This window comes from Acartia tonsa, chromosome 11, assembly GCF_053477335.1.
Source record: "Acartia tonsa isolate MP-2025a chromosome 11, ASM5347733v1, whole genome shotgun sequence".
In the NCBI taxonomy this organism is placed as follows: domain Eukaryota; kingdom Metazoa; phylum Arthropoda; class Copepoda; order Calanoida; family Acartiidae; genus Acartia; species Acartia tonsa.
This window is the reverse complement of record NC_137270.1, coordinates 43,943,545-43,966,402: the sequence shown is the minus strand read 5'-3', so window position 1 is coordinate 43,966,402 and position 22,858 is coordinate 43,943,545. Positions and strand designations below refer to the sequence as shown.

The 22,858-nt window shown below is 32.7% G+C and overlaps 2 protein-coding genes across 2 annotated transcripts in view; both read left to right on the top strand.

The window, feature by feature from the left end:
* The first annotated feature begins 9,957 nt into the window (after positions 1-9,957).
* Positions 9,958-16,667, top strand: LOC145331300 (complement C1q tumor necrosis factor-related protein 4-like). The gene is made up of 9 exons (XM_080175918.1): positions 9,958-10,045; positions 11,041-11,127; positions 11,517-11,543; positions 12,028-12,092; positions 13,040-13,079; positions 13,953-14,074; positions 14,680-14,720; positions 16,176-16,237; positions 16,563-16,667. The coding sequence occupies exons 2-9, from the start codon at positions 11,071-11,073 to the stop codon at positions 16,665-16,667; spliced, it is 519 nt and encodes a 172-aa protein (XP_080032044.1). The 5' UTR covers positions 9,958-10,045; positions 11,041-11,070.
* Positions 16,668-16,982: 315 nt separating this feature from the next.
* Positions 16,983-22,858, top strand: part of LOC145332607 (uncharacterized) — a 48,011-nt gene continuing 42,135 nt past the window's right edge. Inside the window, exons 1-8 of the mRNA XM_080177615.1 lie at positions 16,983-17,082; positions 18,232-18,265; positions 18,478-18,731; positions 19,041-19,099; positions 19,575-19,626; positions 19,918-19,989; positions 21,612-21,657; positions 22,258-22,474. Of these exons, the coding sequence (XP_080033741.1) occupies positions 17,014-17,082; positions 18,232-18,265; positions 18,478-18,731; positions 19,041-19,099; positions 19,575-19,626; positions 19,918-19,989; positions 21,612-21,657; positions 22,258-22,474 (803 nt within the window). The 5' untranslated portion in view covers positions 16,983-17,013. The remainder of the gene's footprint in view (positions 17,083-18,231; positions 18,266-18,477; positions 18,732-19,040; positions 19,100-19,574; positions 19,627-19,917; positions 19,990-21,611; positions 21,658-22,257; positions 22,475-22,858) is intronic.

Sequence of the window (22,858 nt, the reverse complement as noted above, 5' to 3'; positions counted from 1 at the left end):
TCTCTAAAAAACATACATCCTTTTAAATCAAAACATAAATCTATGCATAATGATATACATACATATATAACACATGAAAACAATTAGACCATAAACAATAATACATATTTATAGGATTTACAGGTGTTTTTCATTAACCCATTAGTGCCGAGCGCCACTTTTATGGACCGATCGAGCTGAAAATCTCAGGGAAGCTTTACAATGGTAAAAACGGAATTCCAATTTTTTTGTTTGCTCTAGTGGCGTGCACAGGAAAGTTGCAATAAAACCCGGTTCGGCGCGAGTAAAAAAACCTTTCGGCATTAATAACCGTTTTTGGCGTTTTTTGGTGCTTTCCCCCGGCATTAAAGCCCGTTTGCGACCTAAATAACCGGTTTTTTGGCCCAAAAAGTTAAAAATGTAATTTTTGAATGCCTAAAGTGAGATGAACACTTTTTAGAACTTTAATACGATCCGTAATTGAAAACTACATAACCTCATGTAATTGATAGAGCTACAACTAACATACAAAACAATTTATATCACATTTAAGATTTTGGCTATAGGTGCTGCCGTTTTCGGTTAAAAAAGCCCATTTCGAGAAAGTTTTAAAACTTTTGCTAATATTTGTATTGATAATAATGGGAGGGATATTGATAACGTAATTTTTGAACGTCCAAAGTGAATTATAGAGTAGCAACTATTCTAGTAGTATCAGTAATTGACGAATATATAAAAAAATATAATTTTTATTGATAAAGGAAAGACTAGAAAAGACTTATTACATATCTTTGGCCTAAAGTATTTAAAAAATATCACAAACAAAAGAATATAATAATACAGTAATATCAAGATAACAAAAATGGCCTAAAACCATCAAATTTGCATAGAATACTGGTTAGTTACGCCCCCATCCTGTGGGGAAATGTCAAGATAAGCAAAATGGCCTGAAACCATCAAATTTACATAGAATACTGGTTAGTTACGCCCCCATCCTGAAGGCGATGACAAGATAATGAAAATGGCCTAAAACCATCATATTTACAAGTAATAATAATTGAATTTTCGTGTGTTATGCCCCCATCCTGTAGGGCTATGACAAGATAATCAAAATTTAAAATAGTATTGTTTTTTTTGAGAGAAAAACCCCACCCCTTAAAAATATTTATGTAATAAAGTCTAAACCAAGATATATCTATCTATCTGTCCATCCATCCTTTTATTTATCTATCTAACAATTGTTGATTATCATTGGGAATCTACATAAATTTATCGGCCATTGTCTTATCTCTATATATCAGTCTATCTATCTATCCATCCATCCTTTTATTTATCTATCTAACAATTGTTGATTATCATTGGGAATATACATAAATTTATCGGCCATTGTCTTATCCCTATATATCAGTCTATCCATCTATCTATCTATTGATCCTTTTATTTATCTATCTATCAATTATATTTATCATTGGGAAATAAAGAAATTTTTACATTTGAAGAGAATAATAAATGATAAAAAATATCTAATATATCTAATGGTTGAAAAGTTAAAACCGGGTATTTTTACTCACGCCGAGCCGGGCAATAAAACTTTCGGGTATTTTTACTCACGCCGAACCGGAGTTATATAGAACATAATTAAACGATAAAAAAATCATATAAAAAATAATAATTTGAATAAAACGATTTCACAAATGAATGTAGTTGCCAATAAACTTTAAATTTCACAAAAAAAATCACTAACTTTACTTCATAAACAAAAAAGTTAGAAGGGGTATTTTAAATCACCTTGTTTTTTTTGGTTCACCCATTTTCGATGAAAGATTGTGGCCGACCTAATAGATAGAAACGCTTCTCTCTGGGGGGAATTGAAAAACAGCGCAGTAAAGGGTAGGCTCATGCGAGCATGATTCACTCCTGAAACTGAAAACCAGTTTTTTTTGGCATTTTCTGGAACCGGGCGTTAAAAGCCGGTTCGTCACTAATGGGTTAATATTACCAATTAAAAATACATCTTTTATTTCCTCCCTAGTTCAATATGAAACAACAAAATAGCTTTTATTTTTTAGATAGGGTAAAAACAGGAAGGCTTTAACAATTATGATAGATAGATAGATAGATAGATAGATATATAGATAGATAGATGGATAGATAGATATATAGATAGATAGATAGATAGATAGATAGATAGATAGATAGATAGATAGATAGATAGATAGATAGATAGATAGATAGATAGATAGATAGATAGATAGATAGATAGATAGATAGATAGATAGATAGATAGATAGATAGATAGATAGATAGATAGATAGATAGATAGATAGATAGATAGATAGATAGATAGATAGATAGATAGATAGATAGATAGATAGATAGATAGATAGATAGATAGATAGATAGATAGATAGATAGATAGATAGATAGATAGATAGATAGATAGATAGATAGATAGATAGATAGATAGATAAATAGATAGATAGATAGATAGATAGATAGATAGATAGATAGATAGATAGATAGATAGATAGATAGATAGATAGATAGATAGATAGATAGATAGATAGATAGATAGATAGATAGATAGATAGATAGATAGATAGATAGATAGATAGATAGATAGATAGATAGATAGATAGATAGATAGATAGATAGATAGATAGATAGATAGATAGATAAATAGATAGATAGATAGATAGATAGATAGATAGATAGATAGATAGATAGATAGATAGATAGATAGATAGATAGATAGATAGATAGATAGATAGATAGATAGATAGATAGATAGATAGATAAATAGATAGATAGATAGATAGACAGATAGATAGATAGATAGATAAATAGATAGATAGATAGATAGATAGATAGATAGATAGATAGATAGATAGATAGATAGATAGATAGATAGATAGATAGATAGATAGATAGATAGATAGATAGATAGATAGATAGATAGATAGATAGATAGATAGATAGATAGATAGATAGATAGATAGATAGATAGATAGATAGATAGATAGATAGATAGATAGATAGATAGATAGATAGATAGATATTGATGCAAGTTGAATGCCAGTTTGATGAACTCTTGTTACCCTTCTACTTCTGTTTTAAGTTAAAACAAAGGCAAACAAGTATATACGAATTTATAATATATTTTCCAGTAGGGCTTCGAAATCAATCTATATCCAATGGATTAGAACTGGTTCTAAGCCATACTGAAAAATTATGTAACGAATCGTATTATATTAAAACCAGTTTTGTTAGCCGTGCCTTTGGTATCTCGTGGTTAACAAAACGGGTTTTTATCTTTCAATTGTACATTTGTATATCCGCGGAAAGCTGTTTATGATATGATACGATAACTATTAAAATAAAGGGAAAAAATTACTAAATCCAACTCAACACCTTTCAAATCTTCTCGACAAATAGCCTAAAACCTTTCCTTTAGATTTCGGCAAGTTGTTGAACGACAAGTCTAGCCGTTTATGCGATCCATCGGCCAGCCCAAATACACACACACATAGCCATTCTACAGATTTAAAGAGTCATTATAAATTATAAAAGTCAAAATTAGGGTTGGGCCGGATACTTTTTTGGCCGGATACCGGATACCGGGTATCCGGCTGATTTCAAACGCCGGATATCCGGCAACTGGCCGGATATCCGGACAACGCCGGATATCTGGCAAATATCCGGTTATCCGGCCAAATTACCAGATATTAAAGTAGTAAAAAAAAATTCTTCAGAAATCTTATGAAAATTTACATAAAGTTAAACTTATTCAGAAAAAATGTTCTTCTAGCTTCAATAATAAGAAAATTATAGCCATTTAAGATTTTAAAAAGCAGAGATTTTTGGTGTAAAGTATAAAAAATTATAGAGCCGGATATCCGGCCGGATAGTTTCAATATCCGGTATCCGGCCGGATATTGAAAATGGCCAGATATCCGGCCGGATATCCGGCCCAACCCTAGTCAAAATATGTGTAAAGATAAGAACTAGAATAATTGTATAAATGGTACGCTGCTTGAAGAAGGTAAATAGTGAGAAGTAGTGCATGGTTGATCATACACCATAGGGGCGTGCGACAGGGAGGTTTCTGGGGGAGGGTGTTATTGCCCCTTCCTCCTCCCTATTCAATTTATTTCTCTACCTAATCCTCTATTACTTGCAGCTACGTCCCTAGACGCCTCTCTTGGGCTACTTGATGGAGGGGGGGGGGGGGGGGGTGGGGTATTCATCTTAGGAGGGTAGAGGTATCCTTCCCCTAAAATAGATGTAAACCTTCCCTGAACCTATAAAAGCTTCACTGTAAATGAGAACCATAACGGTCAATCGAGATTTTAAAAGAAGGATAGACAAACATTATTTACTTTTATATATACATATTTTAGCGTATTCGCCCCTAGAGGCCTCCAGGGGCACTTGAGGAGGGGGAAGTTGAATCTTAAAACCCATTTTTTAATTTAGATTATAAAACAAATTTAATTTTTTTTTTTTGGGGGGGCGGTATATTTTTTCTAGGGGTGATTTCTCTCGGGAGGGTGCTGGTACCCTCCCCTAGAATAGTTGTAAACCTTTCCGAGACCTATGGTAAGCTACCGTGTAAAAGAAAACCCGATTGGCTCAGCAGTTAGCGAGATCCTTCGGTACATCAAACAAACAGACAGACAAACATCGTTCTACTTTGTATTATAGATATCACCTTCATAAGTTATACTTTTTAGGGAGAGGGAAAATTTCTGTGCACTTCGCGCACCCTACGGGTAAAACTCTATGTACGAGTTGCCTAGTACAATGTTTACAGTTTCATTTTTCTCAGAATTAAAAAGATAACATCTATAAAAAAATACTCATTAAGAAGAAGTTACAGTTACAACAGAAAACAAACAATTGTAAGCATTTCAAAAAAAAGAATTGCTTTTTAATTTAAATTAGTGGTGTTAAAAAAAACCCTACTACCTTAATCTCACCCTCCCCCCTCCCCCGTTCGATGCGACATTCATAACTCCTAGAATATTTCTGTGGATGCGCCGAGTTGATATATACAAACAAAAAATATACATACTTATTGGATTATTTATAGATATTATGATATTTTCAGAGATGCTATGCTTAATAACATTGAGTTTTCGGTAATATCCTCTTAGACATTTTTTATACCCCCCCCCCCCCCGTGACAGAACTCTATGAACTCTGGCCGCAGCGCTCGGCTCCCTAGCCTGCCTAGCCGCAGCGCCCGGCTCTCTAGCGTGCCTAGCCGCGGCGCTCGGCCCCCTTGCCTGCCTAGCCGCAGCGCTCGGCTCTCTAGCCTGCCTAGCCGCAGCTCTCGGCGCCTTTGCCTTCCTAGCCACAGCGCTCGGCTCCCTAGCCTATAACCTAACCTAAAATAGTTGTTCTCTGTTCTAAATTTATTAGTTGGTTAAAACTAGTAGGACTCAAACTTTTCAACCAATATTTCTGCACATTATCATAGGGGGAAGTACATCAAATCATCGTCTGGAATCTTATCCCTTAAAATCCCTGGTTAAACTATAATTTAATCAGATTTAGTCATTATTATAATATTTTGAATACTAGCGGCTACGCCCCTAGAGGCCTCTAATAACACTTTAGGAAAGATGGAGACGTTTATTTGGAGTCGATTTCTCCTAGAAGGACTAATGTACCTTCCCAAAAGAAGGTATCAAATCTTCATTGGACCTGAAAGAAATTTTACTGTAGAGAATATCCATATCGGTCCAGAGCGGTTAGCAAGATACCTCAGTATAAACTTACAGACAGTCATCCTGTTACTTTATACTTATAATTTCCGGGGTTAGACTATGAATGGAAAGCTCTAGGATGCTTATTTTTTTTATTCTTAGTGCGTTACTGTTCTGCTTATACAATGCTAGTAAATTAGGACAATTCAAAGATTTTAACTTTATAAGGATTCATTTAGCTGGGAGGGAATTGACAATGGGCTTTATTATACTAGTCTCCAAAGATTCATGATAACGTCTACTTATACGTCGGCCTAACAACTTTGGGGAATTTTATTGAATTTGATAGTTTTTTTTTCGTTGAATGTTTAAACGTTTCAACTACTAAATGTAATCTACAGAAGAGGTAATTTTGTTTATGTACATCAATTTATCGGCCATTGTCTAATCCCTTGAGATTCCTGTTCATTTAGACTGTGAGTAACCAAATCTTAACTTTATTTCATTTATTCGGAGAGGGAGGGGTCATTAGAGAGTATAGTCCCCAAAGTTTTCATTTGTTAGCTTAAAAACGTTGGGCACTTTTTATTGCATCTTGAATGGGTTATATGTATCTGCATTGTCTTTGCATACCAACCTCTCGGCTGTATAGTACATATATTTTTAGATTGTAGAGTAGATACAAGTCTACGCCCCTCTTCACCCTTCATATACATCCAGTAGTATAGTTTCTTCTAATAGTGTCACAGTGTCAATTGGATGCATGTATAGTGCTTAGTTCATCTCAGCCTATATCAACAACGAAATTATTTCGGAAAAAAATTACAAAACCTATACGTGTTTTTCAGCTGTCCGTCCGTCCGTCTGAAGCGTAAGATCTCGGTAACCACTGAACCGATCTGATTCTACTCTTCAGGGAATATACCTACTGGTCCTGTGGTGGTTTTAGGCTATTCCCTGGGGGGAGGGACACCCCCAACCCTCCCAATAACAAAAAATCCCCCCCCCCATTTTGTTTCATTTTTTTCCGTTAAGATCTCGCTAACCACTGCACTGAAAAGTTAACTTCATGGACATAGACCCCGTGATGGTTTTAGGCTATTTTTTTAAAAAAGTTTGCAGATGGATTTAGTTAATTATTCCACCCTCCTCCTCCCTTTCGAATACAGAGCTACTATATGCTATCACTGTAGTTAATCTTTGCATATATTTGTTTAAAAGAAACAGGGTGTCTGCATGAACTGCATGACTTATATGGTTCTACTTTACACAAGAAATCGCCTTGGCTTCTCTATGATTCACTTCATTTTACTTCTCTATAATTATATTTATTCCTGTTATTTTTCAATTATGGAGCATTTTTAGTTAAAGTGCAGTGCAACGGCGCCAATCCAGCAGATACATACGGGTAAACGAGTGCAAGTTATAGAGAAGTTTCACTCTTTAATCACAAACTCAGTGGCTTCAAAATGTGTACAATTTTATTCTATGAAAGTCTACACAATACTACTAATTTACCTGTCCAATTTAGGCCAGATATAAAATAATATATTTAATACCTTTCCTGTTTAGTGTATTTGGGGAGGTCTCTATCTACAAATGGTCATAGGTTTACAAAAATTATCATTATACATTATAATAACCTGGCTCTACAACAATTATTAGGCTTTTTCCAGGGGAGCGCAGCTACTCCGTCATTAGGTCTGTCCTCTACAATAAAACTTCCATAGCGATCGGACTGCTTTTTAAGCCTTTTTTACCTATTACATGTGATTTCCAATCATATCTTGTGTTGTCAATCCGATGTTTAATTACCGTTGGTAATAGTATTAAAATAAAATTATCTGAATAACTAATTTTATATCTGCAAAAGGATAAATCTAATTTAAAAAAAAAACTCAAATATTTTAAGCAGTCTTCAAATTGATACTGTCTGGCTGCTACTGAATGTAGAAAATCTAACTGCAACCTACCCTATTTAACCTATTTTAAAAGAAGCCACAATTTTGAAATGCTAATTTTATTTAAAAATTTTTAAAAATAATTTAGATGAAAAATGCTGCATAAGTTAAAATGTTTTGTTGTGATTCTGACCTTAGCTTCTTACGTAGAAAATATCAAAATGGTAAATATAAATCGGAATTCTAAATTGAAACTGCTTACCCTTTCTTTCTACAATGCAAAGTATAACGATGTCTGTGAGTCCATCTAAAGCTTAAGATCTCGGAGAACCGATTTGGCTCGACTCTTAAGGGAATTGACAGGGGTTTTAAGACATTTAAGTGGGGGTTTGGACACCCCCAATTCCTAAGAAATCTTTTAATTTTCTATTATGGGTTTAAACACTTTTTACATTTTTAATCATTTCATCTGTTGTTTAATTATACCTATATAAAAGTTTAACCAAAATAATAGCTTCAGAGGGAAACTATTGTAATGAAACTTTATTATTAGCAAAATTAATTTATTTGTAATCTTCATAGTTTGTTTTGTCTAACTGACAAATTTTTAAAAGCGAAGCTTTTCTATAATTAGGGTCGGTCCGTCCGTCCGTACGTCCGTCCGTCCGAGATAGATAGCTTTTATTCGTTAATTTAGGCATGTTAGAATTGTCCTATCGATTTCAAACTTTGCATGATGATTCCTGTAGTAGTTAGGTACGATTTAGAAAGCGTAGCAACTCTATAATCATTACCAAAATATCCGTACGTCCATTTTAAACATGTTGATTTTTCTACTTTTTCACAACAAATTTTCAAGTGTTTTAATTAGCCGTTTGATCTGATTTTTGGTATATTGATTCCTGGGACAACAAAGAACAATATTATAAGCGAAGCAACTCTATAATCAAGTCCAAAAATGTAAGTATGTCCAAAAACATTATCCTGTTTTTAAGCAGTTTTTCAACAAATTTACCTACAATTTTGATTCGACATTTATACATTTATGTTCCGATTTTTCAGTTCAGATACTATACAAGTGTTAATGTCCGTTTGTCCTACCGTTTCAGTGCTTCGCTTTTATTGATGTTGTCATCCTTGTTTTTTTTATATATTTTGTAGACAGATGATCCGGAGGAGCTAAGACGACATCAATACTTACTTCAATTATCCAGGAACAAAAAAACATATTTTTATATGGATAAAAAGAAAAATTAATTTATGGGGTATAGTCCCTTTTCGTGGCAACGCCCCTTAAGTGGCGATTTGTCATATTTTCAAAATGGCTTTTGATCGTTTCTTTTTAGGTTAGGTTATTGCCCCGCAGGATTAGGTAATTGGCCCCGCAAGGCTTGAAATAGGAAAAAAGCTACTTTGAAAATAAGGCGTGTTGCCACAAAAGGAACTATACCCAATTTATTTTAAAAAAAAACTTTTACAGTATAGCTTCGAATCCGATTAACACTTGCGGGAATAGAACCAGTTCTCAGTCAGGCTTAAAAATCATGTATATCATTATATAACAGACAATTTTCCACGAATATTAAAATAAAAACCACAAAATTAAAACCAGTTTTGTTTATACGCCTTTTGCCTCTCGGGTCTAACAAAACTGGTTTTAGTCTTATATTTTATTCTTTAAATATTCTCAGAAAGCTTTTTTTCAATTCATAATTATAATTTTTGCTCTAAATATTTGAAATCAATTTTGGAACACATCAGATAAACCATGTTTAAATTTCACAAGGAATAACAATTATTTTTTTTAATGTTTTATATTTGAAATAGAAATCTAAGTGAATCTCAGGTGGATTTTGATGGAAATCATCCCTCAAGTTCTTCTTCAATTAATGATCCCCTAACATATCAAGGAATTTATCTAGAATTAAAAAATAGACAAGGACAATTATGTTTATAAGTAGCACAAGTATAAAAGCACGAACCCTAGTAAGCTAAAAGTTTTCAAATGTAGGAGTTCTGAGCTGGATCTTTAAATCATTTTTGTGGTGAGCCAGATCAGAGTGAACCAACTTTCCATCAATGAGAGCGCAGCATTTTATGAAATGCCGCGCTGTGATTGGCTGAAATTCGGCTCACCCCGATCTGGCTCACCACTAAAATGATTTAAAGATCCAGCTCTGATCATAAAAAAAAACATTAGGTTTCAATTTACGCTCTGACATTATTAAAAATCTTATACTTGAAACTAAAATTAAAATGCTAAGTATTGTGTTACAAAATAAAATAAATTCAAACAAATAAAGAAGAAAGTAAAATGTAATGATTTTAAAATTATAATCTAAGATAATATTGAATTTAACAGATAGTTATTATGATGATGAATTATATGGGGAACAAGGGGAAGGAGGCCACTCTACAATTCTGGCAGGTAGTACTGGACACCCAGATTATCAGGTATAATAATTTATAGTATGGCTTCAAAACCGTTTAATATCCGCTGGATTATGACTGGTTATAAGCCATACTGAAAAATCATGCACTGTATCGTATTATAAAAAACTTTCTTTGGATATAAAAATGTACAATTTCAAGATTTTAAAAGTTTTTTTTTATCCCTGAGATGCCGAAGGCACATGCTAAAAACTAAACTGTTTCTAATCTGATGATTGTACATTTTTATATTTGTAGGAAACTGGATATAATACTAGGCTATACATAATTTTTCAGTATGGCTGAGAACTGATTCTAATCGGTTTGGAAGCGATACTGGAATAATAAATACAATTTGTTTGACAAAAGGTTTCGGTAATGATGAACAGTATGGGTTTTTTATTGCAGCGGATTACAGACAGCTTTCTGCGGATATAAAATTTTTTAGATTTAATAAGATTATTATTATTATCTTTATTTTAATACTTGTTGAAAACATGTAATAATACTATACGATAAATTCTTTTTGGGTATGACAAAGAACCTATTTTAATTTTTAATCCAACAGATGTTAATGGGTTTCAAAGCCATGCTGTAGTAATAATAATTCATATACTTCATTTACTAGTAATCTGCTCATCATTCTATAAATTTTTTCTTATGTAAAATAATTTTATTTAAAATGTATATTTTACATCATTCTATTTCCCAGCTTTTTCGGAACCTTATATTTCTTTATTTGTCAGTCTATCTATATTGTTCTTAAGAACGTGAAACTTGTCAAATATATTCTCGGCAGTTATTAATTATAGCAGTAAATTTTGTAGTACAGATTTTGCTGACCAATGAACAACATATAGGAAATTTTGTATGCTTTAGATTTATGAGCTTCGCTACTTATGGATGTTAAAATCCTTGTTTCTCTAATGTTATTAGACGTGCAACATAATTTCGCCAAAGTTTTAATAATTATGTACATATTAATATCACATTGAGAAAAAAACCATCTTTTTAAATAGGAGTATTCCGATGACTTGGGACACCAAGACATGTTTGACAAATCCCAAACTGGAAACATGAATATTGAAAACAAATTTAAGCCTCAGGTAAATATATAATTGAAATTGGATGTTGTGCCATTATTAGAATAAATGTAATTCATTTTCTGTTAAATAATAAAAAAAATCTGTAACCGTTTTGGGTCTTGTTTAGTTCAAATTGTATGCACAGACTCCTTTATAAATTTTCTTATAAAGTATCTTTAATTTCATTTCCAGTATGGTTTTGAAACCGATTAATATCCACTAGATTAGAAACAGGTCTCAGCATTACTGAAAAATGATGTATAGCAGAGTATCTTAGACAATTTCCCAAGATTAATATAATAAAATAATAATATTAATACCAGTTTATTTAGTAATCTTATAATTTTTCATTTTACTATCGGCGGAAAGCTGTCTATAATACGGTACGATAAATAACTTTTTTGTTTTAGCACACAGAAAATGAGATTAAAAAGCAGGTAATGAATACTATATTTTTAAAAGCGAAGCTTTTCTATAATTAGGGTCGGTCCGTCCGTACGTCCGTCCGATGTTGTCATCCTTGTTTTATAAAAAAGAACAAGGATTACAACATCCACGAGTAGCGAAACACAAAAATATAAAACAAGAGTTCCATGGTAGCAACTTGAATTGATGACAATCCCCCCCCCCCCCTGTCATAACATCCACGTATATTATATATCCATTTTTTTACCTCCCCTTCCATTGAAATGAGTTATTTAATCAAACAAAATTTAGCATAAATGAATATTTAAATCCCAAGGTAATAAATGATCGAGCGATAGCTCATCATTTAATACCTTTAATTTAAAATAATTTGTTCTCACGATCAAAAAATTTTCCCACATTATCATTTAATCACAATGTTTGAAAAAGGCTATATAAATAAATATTTACTTAAACCAAATATCGCCTTTTTTGCAATGGAATGTATTTTTTTAGGAGGCCAAGAAAAGAATACGACCACTGGATATTGTTGGATTTAGTGCAGTTAAAGCAACTCAGGAATTCATATTATTTTTAAAGGATTAAAACCTATCCTATAAGGATTAAATGATAATTTTGTTTTATATTTATCTATAATACAAAGTAGAACGATGTCTGTCTGTCCGTCTGTCTGTCTGTCTGAAGCTTAAGATCTCAGTAACCACTGAACCGATTTGGCTCTACTCTTCAGGGAATATACCTACTGGTCCTGTGATGGTTTTAAGCTATTTTCTTAATAAATTAAAAAATTAAAAATACCCCCCCCCCAAAAAAAAAAAAAATTTTTTTACTTTTTCTTTTTAAATCTAAAATACGAAAAATTAGGTTGATCAAACCTCTTAAGAGGGGCAAACCCCCTAGAGGCTAGGGGCAAAGCCGCTAGTTCTATATAAAATAACAGAATGTTTGTATTTATATATTTAGGCATAAGATAGAGCCTACATGCGAAATAAATCTAAAATTATATTGGGGGATAGGTCAAAAGGTCACCATTTGCCCCCAAAATTTACTAAAATTTGTGTAAAGGTTTAGTGATTTTTTTTCTTTTATCAAATTATTTGTTAGTTATAGCTGGTTTACTTTTTATCTACTTCGGGAGGGGGTACCGTACCCTTCACAGATATGTTTTAATTTTCACTTACTAACCAAAAATAATGTTTAGTAATATTTCTTTTTAAAACTTTATTATAAAGAGGAGGAAAGTCAATCAACTTCCTTCCCCATACCATACTTTAGCGGTCTCTAGTAGGGTTGCCATTAGTCATGATTATTTCTTCATATGGGGGGTGGGGGATTTTATTTAGTAGAGTGTAAATTTAATCAATTATCAAGACTTTTTTATAGGGATAATCTTACTATTTTAACAACCCTCACCTTACATATTTTTCTTTTTAATGATTTAAGTAAACAGATAATAATCGAATAGTTTTTTTTTCGCTTATAATATTATGTGAATATGAAATTAGGAGTCTCGGAGAGGAAGTACAAAGGTTAAATTTCAGAGAACTGTAAGTATTTTTTTGTTTCCGCGCTGGATGAAAACCAGTTCTAAACCAAATTAAAAAATATGCATAGTATCGAATTACAGAGAACTGTCCACGAAAAATAAAATCAAATCATAGAATTAATCACTATTTCGTTGGCCCTGGCTATTAGCTCCTCTAGACCAACAAAACTGAAATTCAAAATAAAATATTTAATTCTACTATCCGCGGAAAATTGTCTATCCTTATAATAAAGTAACAGGATCTCTATCTTTGTGTCTGTGTGACTTTTTGTCTGTCTGTCTGTACCAAAGGATTTAGCTAATCGCTGAACCGATATGGTTCTACTTTACAATGTAGCTTCTGATAGGTCCTGGGAATGTATATAACTATTAGGGGGGAGGGCGCCAACACCCTCTCAAGAGAAATCGCATTAAAAAAAAATTACACTGCCCACTTAAAAGAAAAATTATTTCATTTTTGAAACCAAAAATTTATATTTTTATTTTCAAATATAAAATACAAAAATGGGCTGTTGAATTCAACCCTCACCCCCCTTTCCCTTCTAGAGACCTCTGAGGGTGTAGTCGCTAGTGATAAAAGAATGCACTCTACCACTTTTCTTTCAATAAATTTATTTTTGTATTATTTTTAGGATAGGTTTTGTGACTTTTTTAAAGTAAATCCAATTGGTGTAAAGAAATGAAAAATAGATAAGGATAAATTCTATATTTTTATTCAAATTGGGGAAGAATTTAAAAGTGGTGGGGGGAATAAGTACAACTTGGGTGGAAAATATAAGGAAGGTATCATGTAAATCTACAAATACTTACATATACTCAAAATATAAGAAATACTAATACTAATCACAAATATTCCATCATTTCTTAATTTTAGTTGGTAGACTCCAACTATGGATGGGACAGATACGAGTCTGTGTTTAAAACTCACTATCCTGGTCTGTACTTCTTTACTCTGACCGGCAGGGGCGAGGCTATCAGCGAGGATAAACCATTCAGGTAAAAGCCAGGAAGGGAGGGGACAAAGGACTGTTTATTACACTAGTCCCCAATTCTTATTTATTCGTTGGCTGATTCCCAATGATCTAAAGGGATTAGGAAAGGGACAACATTTTTTAACATCTCAAATGATCATAGACAAAAAAATCCCTTCTTGTATTTAATAATTTATCCTTGGAAAGTTAAATCGAAGCAACTAAATTTTATTAGTCAACCAATGAGAAAACTTAATTTTCAAAATTTGGGCACCAGTATAATTTTGCAGTTCCGTGTCTTTTCCCTTACTGCTCATTATAGCTAGTGTTACTTTTGGAATACTATTTTTATAAATTAGCGCTTATTAGATGATGAAATTATGACTTTTATACTAGATCGATTTTTTAAAAGAAAAATTAAATTAAATTTAAACACTTTTTTATATTAAAAATCACCTAAAATGATATTGTGCAAACTACTAAAAAAATTCTTAGGCTAGTCTAGGTTCTGTATATCTATGCAAGGCTATGGAAACCTGATGCTAGCCTAGATATAATTTTGTCCAATTTTGTATTATACACTAAGAAGCCACGCTGGTATATGCTGTTCTTATCCTTGTTTATGTTTAGAATCTCCTTAATGAAGAATGCTGAAGAAGCAGTATCCATAGGTATGTTCCAGAGGTATAAAGGGATAGGAAAATGGCCGGTAAATAGATGTACACATCCCCAATAATGATACATAAAATTAACCCCTTTGTAGGTTGAAATTAGTGGTTGAAACGTTTGAACTCTCAACTTAATGAAATAACGAATTAAAAGTCCCCAAAGTTGTTAAGCCAACGAAAAGAAAATGTTATTGTAATACTATGGGTACTAGTATAATATAGCCCCATTGTATCCTCTTACTCTTTGCATGTTCCCTCAAAATATAAGACAAGGAAACGGTTTGAAGTTTGTTGTTTAGTTTTATTTTTTTGCATTTTATTGTTCTTGGAAAATTTCTAGAATACGATACGATACATGATTTTACAGTAAGGCTAGAAAAAATGTCAGTATATTAAATCTTATTTTTCTTTGGTGACTTGAACGATAGTATAAGGCAACACCGTACAAAAAAGTAAGTAAAAACATTAGTAATAGAGCTTCTTGCAAATCAGGAATAAGGATTAGCCAACACACGAAATAAATATATAGGGGTCAGATTGAAAGGTTGCTCCTAAAATCACGAAAAGGTTTCGTGATTGTTTTTCGAATTAATTTAGTTGTTGGTTACAGCTGCTCCAAAAGATATAAGTCACTCCCCTAAGAGCCAAGTACGTTCCAATCTTTTTCTTTGGGGGGGGGGGGGGGGGTGGCGTGGGGGGTAGGGTTACAAAATCTCCCCATAAACTCACCCCAAAGTAATAATTAAGGATTAACAAAATTCCTCCTTACAAAAATGATAAATAAAAAATTCTCCATCCTTATACTAAAGTAACAGGATGTTTGTCTGTTTTTCTGTGTGTCTGTACCGAAGGATCTCGCTAACCGCTGAACCGATCGGGTTCTCCTTAACAGGGTAAATTCTTATAGGTCCTGGGAAGGTTTATAATCATTTTATGGGAGGGTACCACCACTCACAATAAAAATCGAAAAAAAATTGAAATATTCCCACTGCATAGTGTCGCTAGCGTAGTGGCGCTGCGTAGAGACATGAATTTAACAACTGATTGACCATAGACAAATTATTTCTCAAATTAGATATTTAAAATTAAAAAAAATCAAATGCCACTAGAGGCCTCTAGGGGGCGTAGCCGCTAGTTCTAAATAAAGGACACACAGAAAACTGTCCCGAATTTGTATTAATTTTGAGGAACAAGACTTCAGTGACGTCATATTTTTTTTTCCCGAAAAAGGGAAGGGGGAAGAAAATCTCTTCAAAAGAGATGGGGAAAACCCCCTTTTCTCCCATCTCTTTTTCTTCCCCCCTTCCTTTTTTTTCTTTCCCCCTACCCTTTTTCGGGAAAGAAAAATATGACGTAACTGGAGTCTTGTTCCTCAAAATTAATACAAATTCGGGACAGTTTTCTGTGTGTCTAAATAAAGTAATGATATTTTTTTAACAAGAACAATAATAATGGTAGGATCTGAGAGGCGCAGAGATGGTGTTTCCTCCTCTGCTAGCATCATTCTGAATCTAGATCAGGTAATACAATATTTTAGAATAGATCATGGAAAGAAAACGAAATAGCGGGTTTCGTTGTGTTTTCATTGTACCTTTTTAAGGTTAGGTTAGGATATTGGCCACGCATGGTTAGAGCCGTCCTGCAGGGTCTAGAAATAGGAGAAAGGCTAAAGTAAAAATACGACAAAACCCGCTTCTTCGTTTTCTTTCCATGATCTGGGTTAGGAAATTTGCCCTGGGGGATGGGGCCGATCGTAATTTTAGCTCTCAACAGAGTTAATTTTATTATAGAACATGAAAATCTCATGTGAGATCCAAGTAATTATATACATCCATTTATGTATAGGGAGATGAAGTATGGTTGCAGCTAATGGATGGACACATACTGGAAAATTTTGAACAAAACTCTGGTCTAACCTCGTTCTCAGGCAATTTTTTCTCATACATTTAGAACAATAGAGGGGTAGGGGTAAAACAACTCTATGTCCCCACCCCGATGACCCTGTGCTAACTTTCAATTGGTTTTTTGAAAATAAACCTATAGCATCGGGAATGCTGACACAGTCAAGTTGCTACGAAAGAACAGAAAGCAATTTGCTAGCAAACGAAAAAGGTCCCCAACAGGGGGATCCAATTAAGTGTTAACAAATATCGGATTTTTTTTTATGTATATTTATCATTTTGGTCCTTGTATTATAGACAGCTTTCCGCAGATATCAAAATGAAAAATTAAACTAGTTTTGTAAAAAAAAAATATTGTTAAAATATTTTGTTAAGGGTTTCGACTTGGATGTGATATGATGGATTCAGATGACATTACTGGAGATATTCTCAGTGCTATTCAATCTATTCATAATACTTTACAGGTTATATACAATATACATAAAGGGTGAGCAAAAAAAAGGGTACCTTTTTAAAATTGAAATTGCGCGGCTTGTGTTAATAGTAGAAAAATATTATGCATATCGTTAGAACCGCTTTGAACTCTATTTTTTGGAAATATAAGAACGATTCCTCTGCTACGTATAGTTAGGGAGCTACGTGTTAAAATGTCCCAACTGATGTTTTTTTGGAAATATAGAACGGTTCCTGTGCTACGCATAGTTTAGGAGCCAGATGGTAAAATGTCCCAAAATTTACTCGCAAGTCAAGTTTTAAGTCAGTTAGGACATTTTAACACGTAGCTCCTAAACTATGCGTAGCACAGGAATCGTTTTTATATATCCTAAAAATAGACTTCATAGCAGTTCTAGCGATATGCATAACATTTTTCTACTATTAACACAAGCCGCGCAATTTCAATTTTAAAAAGGTACGCATTTTAATGCTCACCCTTTATGTATATATAGATGTGTAGTAGGATAGATATATAGATAGATAGATAGATTGATAGACACAGAGAGAAGATTAGTAGAAAGATGGTAAATTGTGTAAATAAAAAGAAGCTTTTTATAGTGCCTATAAACAATGACGTCACACTGGCAAACCATTGCAGGTCAATAAAAATCCATACTGGCCTGCCATTGGTAATTTAGTCTGTGTATTGGCATATAATTGGTATTTTGTATTGTATGACGCCACTTTTTTTATTGACACTATAAAAAGCTTGAAATAAAAAACAAAGAAAGATATTACAGAAAATATTTTCTAGTGCCACCAAATTTAGGAATATAGGCATTGGACAATCAATCTAAAATACATTTTTATCGTATTTTGGGCATAAAACCAATGCAACTTTTTTTTGGGGTGATTCTAAAGACTTTGAATACTTGCACATATGTTATTAAAAGGTAATTATCAACACAAATACTATAGCAAACAAAAAAGCTTGATATGAACAAAATTCAAAACAAGCTTTGTTTTTGGTTGGTTCTAATAAAATACATAATCATTAAGTATCTATTAGTTTTTAGTTAGCTATAATCTATTAATAGCCACATAAAATAAGAATAATATAAATGTCGTCTTTGTTATTAGAAAAATACACAATTAAAAATAATTTTTTTCCTCTATAGATTGAGCCATCAAAACCCAGTTACACAACTACAGGTCATATCATTTTCAGGGATCTAAGGGATAAGACAATGGCCTATAAATTGATATACATCTCTAATGATAATACACAAACTCACCCCTTCTGTAGATTAAAATTAGTGGTTGAAACGATTGAATACGAAACTTCTCTTTATAATTTTACTTTAAAAGATATATTTTTCAAAAGATTTTTCTAGAATCTGAAATAAACAAATTTCTTTTTACAGAAAAACCCTTTGTCTTTGGGGGAGACACGGGAATGTTGGAGCCCCTGCAATTTCCCCAACACGAGGACAACTCTGGCCCACATTACCCCATATACGGGGACAATTCCCCGCATTATCCCCAAAATGGCGGCAGTAATTCCCCGCATTTTCCCCAAAATGGCGGCAGTAATTCCCCGCATTTCCCCCAGAATGGTGGCAGTAAGCCAACACATTTTCCACCGGCGGATGATTCTGCAACATCCAACAATCCTGAGGTTATTTTTTTTGAAGTTTTAACAATAATTTTACATCAGTCTATAATTAATCTTGAAAGACATGAAGGGGGGAGAGGGGTAGTTATTTTTTCCATTTTTTCCTATGCCTAACGCTACAGAGGGCCAAAATTCTGAGGTACCCTACTTAGCATAATCTAAAGTAATAAACAAAACAAAAAACGAAAACATATTAACTATTCCTCTTATTTTCAATTTATTTGAAATAAAAAAAGGGGGTAGGTTTAGTGCCCAGTGAGACAATTAGAGGGAATACGCTTCAAAACAAATTTTATATTTTTTTGTGTAAAGATTTTAGCTATTGGGAAAGATGAAACATTCACCAGCCTTCTTCAATTGTCGCAATCCAGGTATAAAAAGAACATTTTTGTCATTTAAAAGAAAAGCTCTGTATAAAAGCTGGGAGGCAGTGGAAATTGGTCTGTTTATTACAATAGTTCTTAGAGTCGTAAAATAATGTTTTGTTATTCGTTGGATTAACAACACTTACTGAATTTTGATTGGATGGTTTATTAAGTCGAGTGTCCAAAAGTTTCAGCATCCAATTGTAATCTACAAATGGGGTAAATTTGAGTGTCAAATTATCAGCGATTGTCTTCTCCCTTTAGATCCCTGATATGAAAGTGAAGCGAAAAAGCTATTTAATGGCAAAATTTTTGTCAGACCTCGCTAACTACTTCCCCGATTTAGTTCTTAATTGTAGGGAAGCTTTACATGGTTGTTTGGCTATTTTACTTTTAGATTTTTAAGTTTTTGGATGGTTTTAGGCTATAGTCTACATTTTCTCCAGATAATACTTTAAAATATTGAAATTATACTTTTTAGGCCTTCTCACTGGGATGTAAATCGAAGCGGTCAGAGTGCTAACTGGAAACAGGTAAAATAAAATGTGCAAGTTTATGCAATTGGTTCCAAAAGTTTGATCAACACATTCTTCCATCTTTGGGGACGTCATGTTTGGTTGGTATACAATATAACTTTTACACAAATAATGTAAATATACAGAATGGGTGTAATAATTTTTATCAAGCAAAAATTCCTTATTCATTGTCTTATCCCTTAAGATCCTGGATCATTACAATTAATAAAATTTTTAAGAATCTGTTACTTAACATGAAAATTAAATACTTTTCATCAAATATAAATAAAAACCTATATTTATTTGTAGGATCTAGAATATAAGAGACAACCAAATGATTACTACAAGAATAGACCTTATAGACACTCCAACCCACACAGGAACAAAACTATAATATAATAAAAAAACTTAATTATCTTACAAAAAAACTATATCTAGCATCGTATTATATCAATTTTTTACGAATATAAAAATGTATCAAGATTTACATAATATATCATATTATATCATAAGATTAAAACCCATTTTTTTTCCGCAGAAAGCTGTTTATAATACGATGCGAGAAATAACTTTTTTGTTTGTTGTTTATTTTGTTTTTTTGGGCATTTTCCTGTATTAGTTAAAGGGTGAGCAAAAAAAAATGCGTAGATTTTTAAAATTCAAATTGCGCGGCTTGTGTTAATGGTAGAAAAAAAGGCACGCATATCGTTAGAACCGCTAAGAAGTCTATTTTTAGAAAATATAAAAACGATTTCTATGCTATGTATAGTTTAGGAGCTACGTGTTAAAATGTCCCAACTGACTTAAAACTTGACTTGCGAGTAAATTTTGGGACATTTTACCATCTGGCTCCTAGATTATTTGTAGCACAGGAACCGTTCTTATATTTCCAAAAAATACAGTTCATAGCGGTTCTAACGGTATGCGTAACATTTTTCTGCTATTAACACAAGCAGCGCAATTAGAAATTTAAAAATGTAGGCATCTCTTTTTGCAAAATATCTTCTCTAATTTTTAGTTATATTTTAAAATTTACTCGCAAGTCAAGTTTTACACCAGTTTGGACATTTTAACACGTAGCTCCTAAACTATGCGTAGCACAGGAATCGTTTTTATATTTCCTGAAAATAGACTTCTTAGCGGTTCTAACGACATGCGTGCCTTTTTTCTACCATTAACACAAGCCACGCAATTTGAATTTTTAAAATCTACGCATTTTTTTTGCTCACCCTTTACCTTTAACGGCTGGAAATGTATGTACATAAACAGAATGACAAAATACACAAGTAGGAAAGTCAATTTTGAACAGAAATGATATTTCATTCCCCGAAAGAAATCATTTCTCATCCGTAGCATATAGACGGAAACACTTTTCTACAATAATTTTAATCTTACAGTTGGGGTAATTTGACCATCTTTGAGGATATACATCAATCTAACGGTCTATTGTTTCTTACGACTCCTGTTTTTTGTCTGTCTGTTATAAAAGTAGGTTATCCTTTTTTAAAGACAAATAAGAATCCTAGATTCTACAAGAAATTAATAGGTATTTATTGCATCGTAATATAGACTGCTTTCCGCGGAGATTAAAATAAGAAAAATTTATGAAATAAAAACTGTTTTGTTAGCCCCAAAGGGCCGAAGGCTTTGACTAACAAAACTGGTATTAATTGGTGATATTAATTAACAATTTTAATATTTATGGCAAATTGTTATTAATACGATGATATACATGATTTTTTGTAAGTCTGAGAACCGTTTCTAATCCCCCGGATATAAATAGGTTTCGGAGCCATGATTGAAATATTTTTTTGAGAAAGACTAAACTACAAAACTTTTGTGTCACTTCTGAGGAAGACGATTCCCTTTTCTTCCATCTCTTTTGAAGATATTTTCTTTTCCCCTTCGCTTTTTCTTTTTTGAAATGTATATGACGTCACAGGAATCATCTTCCTCAAAAGTGACACAAAAGTTATGTAGTTTAGTTTTGTAAAATAAACAGGGATTCATTTACCAACTACGGAGATAGAAGACAGGACTATGATTTAAGTAAGTATTCATTGCAATAAAGAATTAGCGTATAGTGTCCAATAAAACAAAATAACGTCATACAATTCAAATGACCATTGATAGGCCTGTATACATTGTAATTACCAATGATAAATTGTATATTGTCCTATCATTAATCATTTGTATAGTATGACGTCATTTTTTATTGGACACTATACGCTGTTTCTGCCCAAAAGAGTTGGGATGTCTGACTGCATGTGTGGCTGTGATCGGTTTCTACTCTTCAGAGAAGCTTGATTTATATTAGAGGACATTGTATTGTACAAAATATAGTGGTCACCAAAGTATTAAAAACATAATTCTATATTTCTGTTGTTAAAAGTCACTTATTAAAGTATAGTTCTTTATAGAATTTTAATTTCTATATTCGTGGAAAATTTGTTGTACTTTGTTGCTATACGTGATTTTTAAGTTTGGCTGATAACCGGTTCTAATCCAGCGGATATAAATCGGTTTCGAAGCCATACTTGAGAGGGTATTCCTAAATTTTGTTGACAAGATTTCTAGATTATCACACACACAAAATTATTAATATGATTTTCAAAAGCTTAATTTTGTTCTTATCAAATAAATATTTAGGTGATCAAAGAACCTCAGCATCATATACAGTTTATTCCACGGATAAAAACAACTACAACAATGATGATAGAAAACATATCTACTATACAAATTCTAAAGGACAAATAGATAATTTCCAAACGGAAGACGACATTAATAAGAATGTTTACAAATATAAAAATGATGCGGTGCATTTTCCTGGGCTGCAAATTAACCAAGATGATTCTTTTAGAACCAGGTACATTAAATCATCACTTACTTATTGATAAATTAAAACTCAATCTACCTGATACGCTAAGACGTCCAAGCTTTTTAATTTGGAGGGGGATAAAAAATTGAAAATTCTAATTTTGGTTGGGGTAATCTTTATATCATAGAGGCAAAGTCGTCCAAGCTTTTTTTAGTGGGTAGGGGTAAAAATTAAAAATCCAAAAGTTCATTTAGGGAGGGGGGAATGTTTAATCATTTCCCCCCCTTGGACGTCATTGCTGATTTACAAACACTTAGTTCTTTGAACAATGTTGCGAAGCGACAACTATTTTTTTAATGGGTTCCAGAGTTTTTCGGGGCGTTATTAAGTCCAATCTCTCACAACTTATGATTGATATCATCATTATCATGG

Excerpts from the sequence above, each read along its gene's own strand:
- LOC145331300 (XM_080175918.1), top strand. The coding sequence starts at position 11,071 with ATGTTTGACAAATCCCAAACTGGAAACATGAATATTGAAAACAAATTT. Across the intron at positions 11,128-11,516 it reads AAAACAAATTTAAGCCTCAG|CACACAGAAAATGAGATTAA; the intron begins GTAAATATATAA and ends TTTTTGTTTTAG. Across the intron at positions 13,080-13,952 it reads AGGTTAAATTTCAGAGAACT|TTGGTAGACTCCAACTATGG; the intron begins GTAAGTATTTTT and ends TCTTAATTTTAG.